General features: G+C 47.3%; 3 protein-coding genes across 3 annotated transcripts; all 3 read left to right on the top strand.

Moving 5' to 3' along the window:
* Window positions 1-4: 4 nt before the first annotated feature.
* LOC104520317 (UDP-glucuronosyltransferase 1-1) lies at window positions 5-916 on the top strand (the record flags this gene model as incomplete). Its single annotated transcript, XM_010173520.1, has 2 exons — window positions 5-682; window positions 776-916. Coding segments are annotated over 2 exons (819 nt in total), but the record flags the coding sequence as incomplete, so codon positions are not given.
* A 2,150-nt stretch (window positions 917-3,066) lies between these two features.
* LOC104520268 (UDP-glucuronosyltransferase 1-1) lies at window positions 3,067-5,149 on the top strand. The gene is given in 2 exon segments (XM_029086365.1): window positions 3,067-3,960; window positions 4,967-5,149. Coding segments are annotated over 2 exon segments (1,077 nt in total).
* On the top strand, window positions 5,146-7,140 carry LOC114818829 (UDP-glucuronosyltransferase 1-1; the record flags this gene model as incomplete). Its single annotated transcript, XM_029086364.1, has 3 exons — window positions 5,146-5,239; window positions 6,054-6,302; window positions 6,393-7,140. Coding segments are annotated over exons 1-3 (1,091 nt in total), but the record flags the coding sequence as incomplete, so codon positions are not given.
* Window positions 7,141-7,148: the final 8 nt, after the last annotated feature.

Here is a 7,148-nt window from a genome sequence, read left to right as displayed (position 1 = left end):
TGCACCTGAAATAAACATGCACATAAAGCCATCAGAGAATTTTATCATGAAAATGTATCCAATACCCTTCACACAGGAAGAGGTGGCTGGAAGTGTTCATTCTTTTTCACGGGATGTTTTTGAAGAAGGATCTTTTCTGGAAAGATTTCTTAAAGTTTACCAGAGACTGAGAAGCATCTCTGCCATGACTGTCTCTACCTGCACACACTTACTGCACCACAAAGAGCTGCTCAGGTACCTCGAGGAGAGCAAGTTTGACGCTGTCCTTACAGATCCTGTGATACCCTGTGGGCAGATACTGGCCGAGCATCTTTCACTCCCTTCCGTGTTCTTTTTTCACCAAATGCCATGTGGTTTGGATTTTGAAGGCACTCAGTGTCCCAATCCCCCTTCTTACGTCCCCAGGGTATTCACAGGCCATACAGACCACATGAACTTCCTCCAGCGGGTGAAGAACCTAATCCTTGACATCCCAAATTATTTCCTCTGTCATTTTGTCTTCCAACCCTACGCACAACTGGCTTCTGAGTTCCTCCAGCGGGACGTGACTGTGCCAGGTCTCTTGAGTCAGGCTTCCATTTGGCTCATGAGGTTAGATTTTGTGTTAGATTATCCAAGACCTTTGATGCCCAACATCATTGTAATCGGAGGAGTAAACTGTGCTCACAAGAAGCTTCCTCAGGTGGGTGATGCTCTGGTTTTCATTCTTGCTCTGGTTTTCATTCTTGCTCTGCTAAGCCCTCTGTGTTTATAAGGGTGGAATCTTGTGTTGCAGACAGTGTCACCGAAATCGGGAATGAACTTCTTCACTTCAAAATTCTTCATTGCAGTGCTGGATGCTCAGGGGATCGCTCCAACTATCGTGCATGCTGACTCATGTCTCTGCAAAAGCTTTACACTATCAAAACATGCATAGTCATTACTTCTCCAAGAAATTATTAACATATTCATTACATTTCCAGGAACTCATTAATATATGTAAAAGTAAACTGTGCTCACAAGAAGCTTCCTCAGGTGGGTGATGCTCTGGTTTTCATTCTTGCTCTGGTTTTAATTCTTGCTCTGCTAAGCCCTCTGTGTTTATAAGGGTGGAATCTTGTGTTGCAGACAGTGTCACCGAAATCGGGAATGAACTTCTTCACTTCAAAATTCTTCATTGCAGTGCTGGATGCTCAGGGGATCGCTCCAACTATCGTGCATGCTGACTCATGTCTCTGCAAAAGCTTTACACTATCAAAACATGCATAGTCATTACTTCTCCAAGAAATTATTAACATATTCATTACATTTCCAGGAACTCATTAATATATGTAAATGTCCTTTTCACATGTGCACTGGAGTCTCTTGGTGGTCTTCAGGGGTTGTCTGGTGGTCGTTGAAACTTTTCTCACTGTACCCTTTAGATGAACTTTTCTCCTGCACACGCTTACTCCATCTCTTGGCCTGTTTACACCACTTCTGTCTCCACAGAACTGGTTTATTCCAACATCACTACCTTATCCACCCTATTGCAAAGATTTGGCGCCTCAAAATTCCCCGTTATCTATTTTAGACTACAAACTTGACTCGGCCTAGCTGATCTGTAACTAACTTTCAATGTCACATTGTTTAAGCACAAGGATATGTTCTTTCGGAATGGTATCAACAGGAATCAAGTTTATGTTCAGGATGAGTTAGGCAACTAATTATGAAAATACTTAATTTTCTCATAATATCATTTTTCTTCATCACTTTCCATTTTCTGTGTAGGCAGCTGTATGTTTTCATTTATAAAGAATGCTCAGTTCAAGAGAAACACTAGGTTCTTGTAGTGAAGGTCTGTGATGGGACATCATATCCACCAGCCAAAGGGATTGTCAGAATTTGTGGACAGTAGGACAAAATTCTGGATTTGTCTTACGAGCAGCTCCCATGGGATGTCCCAAAAAACCTTAAAAACTCTTTCCAGGCTCAAAAACCAAGTCCAAATGAATGGAGCCATGGAGCAGGTCTACTTTGACATGTCCAGCACAGCATGACTAGCATGCACTGAGGGGATGGATGCAGCGTGTGTTAACCTTTGAGATGTGCTTTGGGTGCCTCAGAGGTAGAAGATAGCAACGCATACAGTTCTCCATGGAGAGCCTCTGCAGCTGCTCTGTGGGACAGCCTGGAGAGTTGTGCTATTCTTTGTGGAGCCCTGGCTTTCTCTTCAATCATATTATTTAGAACTTCTGCACCACGGGGTGAGGTCACCAAACCTGTGTGGGAATTCCACCCATCTCCAAGTGGCGGAGGTGACTGTGGCATCTTACAGACATGGTTATGCACTCGCCACCTGAGAACTCATGCAATTTCACTGCTGCTTGACACCGAGCAAGATTTGCCAATGACAAAATCCAAGACAGAATTAAGCCCTGCGTTGTTTTATGGAAAGTCCCCATCAAAGACTGTTCATACATCTTTGCTTTGTCCTCCAAGCTCACAAGCCAGCCCCTCCAACCCCTGAGCCAGGTCTCAGACACTGGAAGTACTGTTTAGTGTGGGTGATGTGTCCTGCAGACAAACCTAGGACATCTTCATCAGTCTTCTCAGTCTAGAAACCATGTTAAACAGCTCTTCCACATCTGCTATGCGGCCATAAGCCTCCTAGAGATGAGTCTTCAAAAAGAGAGAGAGAGGGGGAACAGGTCTTGCCCAAGGGGAAGGGAGCAGCCTCTGCCAGGCTGAGTGGTGATGTGGATGTGACCCATCTCCTGCACTGACAAAAGGCTCTTCCAGAAGGAAGCTATAACAAGTGCAGCCCAACCCACAACCATCTCTGCCTCCTTCCTGGGATGCTCTTTACTCTTCCTCTGCTAGAAACAGATGGGGGTTATTAGCTGTGGCCACCACACACCACCAGCCTGCTGCTCTGATCAGCCTGCCAAACCAGCTGAACTTTAACACCTCTCATTCCATATTTGCCATGCCCATGATTATACATTTACCACACGGCAACTGAGTCTAAAGATCAGCCCAAGAAAGCAGAGCTCAGATCGCTTCAAACCGTGAAGCTGGGAGTGAACCCACCAGATCTCTGCAGAAATGGCCCCAGTGCTCAGTGCTCATCCGCAGGTCACGGCCAGGCTGGTGCTGCTCCTGTCCCTGCTCAGGGTGGCTGCTGCTGGGAAGCTGCTGGTGGTGCCGGTGGATGGGAGTCACTGGCTCAGCATGCGGGAAGTGTTGGACCGTCTCTCGGAGAAGGGACACGAAATAGTCGTTGTTGCACCTGAAACCAATTTCTACATAAAGTCAACAAAGAATTTTGTGATTAAATTGTTCCCAGTCACTTTGACAAAGGAAGAGGTGGATAAACACTTCCAGACATTTGTAGAAGATGTACTTGGTGAAGGATCTTTTCTGGAAAGGACTCTTAAAATATATCAAAGTACGAAAAGACTCGCTGATTTTTCCGTCTCTGGCTGCGCACACTTACTGCACAACAAAGAGGTTGTCAGGGATCTCGAGAAGATCAAGTTTGACGCTGTCCTTACAGATCCTGTGATACCCTGTGGGCAGATACTGGCCGAGCATCTTTCACTCCCTTCTGTGTTCTTTTTGTGAGAAACACCGTGTGGTTTGGATTTTGAAGGCACTCAGTGTCCCAATCCCCCTTCTTATGTCCCCAGGGCATTTACAGACCTGACAGACCACATGAACTTCCTCCAGCGGGTGAAGAACCAAATCTTTGACATCCTAAACTATTTTCTCTGTCATTTTGTCTATCAACCCTACGCACAACTGGCTTCTGAGTTCCTCCAGCGGGATGTGACTGTGCCAGATCTCTTACGCCACGGCTCTGTTTGGCTCATGAGGTTAGATTTTGTGTTAGATTATCCAAGACCTTTGATGCCCAACGTAATTTTCATTGGAGGAGTAAACTGCGCTCACAAGAAGCTTCCTCAGGTGGGTGATGCTCTGGTTTTCATTCTTGCTCTGGTAAGACTTGTGTGTTCACAAGGGTGGATTCTGTGGTGCAGATAGTTCTCATTTAAGGCAAATACTCATGAAATAAATTACTTTTCTCTCCCTTTCTTCCTCATTTTCCATGTTCTGTGCAGGCAGCTTCACCTTTTTACTTACAGAGTGTGCTCAGCTGGTGCCTTTTTAACTATTCTTCTTCGAATCCATTTGGTGTAGTGTTGAGTCTCTTGGTACTCTCTCCCTTAGTGAGAGATGGATGAGCAGCAGGCAAGTCCGAGGGGCTCTCAAAACCTTGCAGTTAGCTACAATCCACACAGTTTTGCAAATTGTTGTAGTAGGGCCTGGTATTTACTGAGAAATGCAGGTGAGGCTTCTGTCCTGGGGCATCCTTGCTCCTGTACTGCTTCGTTCTTTGTCAGTGAATTCATCTTACAGGTTGTAGACTCCCAGTCTAAGAAGCACCGTCTGTATTCACAGGCAGGTCTCAGAAGATTTCATAGAATCACAGAATTGTTTGCCTGGAAAAGCCCTTTGAGATCATTGAGTGCAACCGTAACTGTCCACTGCTAAACCAGATCTCTGAGCACCTCATCTACTCATCTTTTAAATCCTTCCAGGGATGGGGACTCCACCACCTCGTAGACTCCCAGTCTAAGAAGCACCGTCTGTATTCACAGGCAGGTCTCAGAAGATTTCATAGAATCACAGAATTGTTTGCCTGGAAAAGCCCTTTGAGATCATTGAGTGCAACCGTAACTGTCCACTGCTAAACCAGATCTCTGAGCACCTCATCTACTCATCTTTTAAATCCTTCCAGGGATGGGGACTCCACCACCTCCCAGGCAGCCTGATCCAGCACCTGAGAACCCTTTTAGTGAAGAAATTCTTCCTCAGATCCAACCTGAACCTCCCCTGGTGCAACTTGAGGCCATTTTCTCTTGTTCTGTCACTTGTTCCTCCTGGTTCTTCCCCGCCGGCTGGTTTTTCGGCACGTGGGGATGTCCTGCTCTTGCACCTCCAGGATTTCCTCCTTGAAAAGCGTCCAGCCTTCCTGGGCTCCTTTGCCCTTTACAACTGCCTCCCAAGGGACTTTACTGACCACTCTTCTCAACAGTCCAGAGTCACCCTCCAGAAGCCCCAGGTGGCAGTTCTGCTGACCCTGCTCCTCGCTTCTCCAAGAATCGAGAATTGTCTCATTTCATGATCACTGTGTCCCAGGCGTCCTCCAACCGTCACATCTCCCACAAGGCCTTCTCTGCTCACAAACAACAGGGCCAGCAGGACACCTTCCCTGGTTGGTTCACTCACCAGTTGTGTCAGGAAGTTGTCTTCCACACATGCAGGAACCTGTAGTTATGTGAGTCTTGCCACCACGTTTCCATGATGGCAATTGCATCATCGTTTTCTTGTTGCACAATGGCTTCTAATTCCTCCTATTTGTTGCCCACGCTGCCTGCAGTGGTGTAGATGCTCTTCAGTTGGGCTACTGATCCCCCCGCTCTTCTGAGTAGAATAGTCTTAGTTCCTAAGTAACTACTCACTGTGGTTTCCAACCCATCAATAACCTTTGTGTCTTTGCTGCCACTTGGAGTACGTCCCCCAGTTCCTCTGAGGCGGCAGAGCCAAGAGCCTCGCTGGCACACACTGTCCCTCAGACATTGCAGTAACATCCCCAGGCCTGTTTCTAGCACGCCCTGCCCCTGGCTCCGGGAACCTGCCCTTTCCTCTTCAGCACAGGCTCAGCCGCGGAACTGACTGTTGCCACCACTCTGCTCCTCACTTGGTTGAACAGACCCACCCCCCCCTCCCTCCACCCTCCTACAAGGGACTTGCACAGAGCCACAAGGTCTCCCCTCAGCCTCCTTTTCTCCAGGCTCAACAATCCCAGCTGCCAGTTTCACCGTGTTTCAGTTTCCCCTTGGTGATGGCTGGGTGACATCGCAGAACAAAACCAGCCTCACTGAGTCTCAAGGGGCTCTGGTGGGTGGGCAGATCCTGCTCAAAGGCAGTAGAGCTGCCAGGCAGACACAGATAGGGCTTATCTAGTGCATCCACCACAATTACAACTCGTCCATGCAGACTGCTGAACTCTAGTGCTTCTTATCCAGCTTTGGTCCAGAGTCACCCTCCAGAAGCCCCAGGTGGCAGTTCTGCTGACCCTGCTCCTCGCTTCTCCAAGAATCGAGAATTGTCTCATTTCATGATCACTGTGTCCCAGGCGTCCTCCAACCGTCACATCTCCCACAAGGCCTTCTCTGCTCACAAACAACAGGGCCAGCAGGACACCTTCCCTGGTTGGTTCACTCACCAGTTGTGTCAGGAAGTTGTCTTCCACACATGCAGGAACCTGCAGTCATGTGAGTCGTCCCACCACGTTTCCACGATGGCAATTGCATCATTGTTTTCTTGCTGCACAATGGCTTCTAATTCCTAATTCTAATTGCCAGCAGATGGGAGTCACTGGCTCAGCATGCGGGAAGCGTTGGATGGTCTCAAGCAGAAGGGACACGAAATAGTCATTGTTGCACCTGAAATAAACATGCACATAAAGCCAACGAAGAATTTTGTGATGAAAACGTACCCAGTCCCTTTCACACAGGAAGAGCTGGATCACGTTTTCTGGAGAACTACCCAGGAACTATTTGATGAAGGATCTTTTCTGGAAAGAATTGTTAAAAGATATGAAGGAATGAAAAATGCTTCTACCATGTTCCTGTCAACCTGCACACACTTATTGTACAACAAAGAGCTGCTCAAGTATCTCGAGGAGAGCAAGTTTGACGCTGTCTTCACAGATCCACTACTACCCTGTGGGCAGATACTGGCCGAGCATCTTTCACTCCCTTCCGTGTTTTTTTTGCAGCAAATGCCATGTGGTTTGGATGCTGAAGCCACTCAGTGTCCCAATCCCCCTTCTTACGTCCCCAGGTTATTCACGGAGTTGACAGACCACATGAACTTCCTCCAGCGGGTGAAGAACCTAATCTTTGAATTCCCCAATTTTTTTCTCTGTGATTTTGTCTTTCAACCCTACGCACAACTGGCTTCTGAGTTCCTCCAGCGGGACGTGACTGTGACAGGTCTCTTGAGCCAGGCTGCCATTTGGCTCGTGAAGCTCGACTTTGTTTTACACTATCCGAGACCATTGATGCCCAACATGATTATGGTTAGTGGAGTAAACTGTGCTCACAAGAAGCTTCCTC

The sequence above is a fragment of the Antrostomus carolinensis genome, unplaced genomic scaffold (assembly GCF_000700745.2).
Source record: "Antrostomus carolinensis isolate BGI_N321 unplaced genomic scaffold, ASM70074v2 scaffold16428, whole genome shotgun sequence".
NCBI lineage: Eukaryota > Metazoa > Chordata > Aves > Caprimulgiformes > Caprimulgidae > Antrostomus > Antrostomus carolinensis.
The sequence above is the reverse complement of the archived record's forward strand: the minus strand, read 5'-3'. Positions and strand labels throughout refer to the sequence as shown.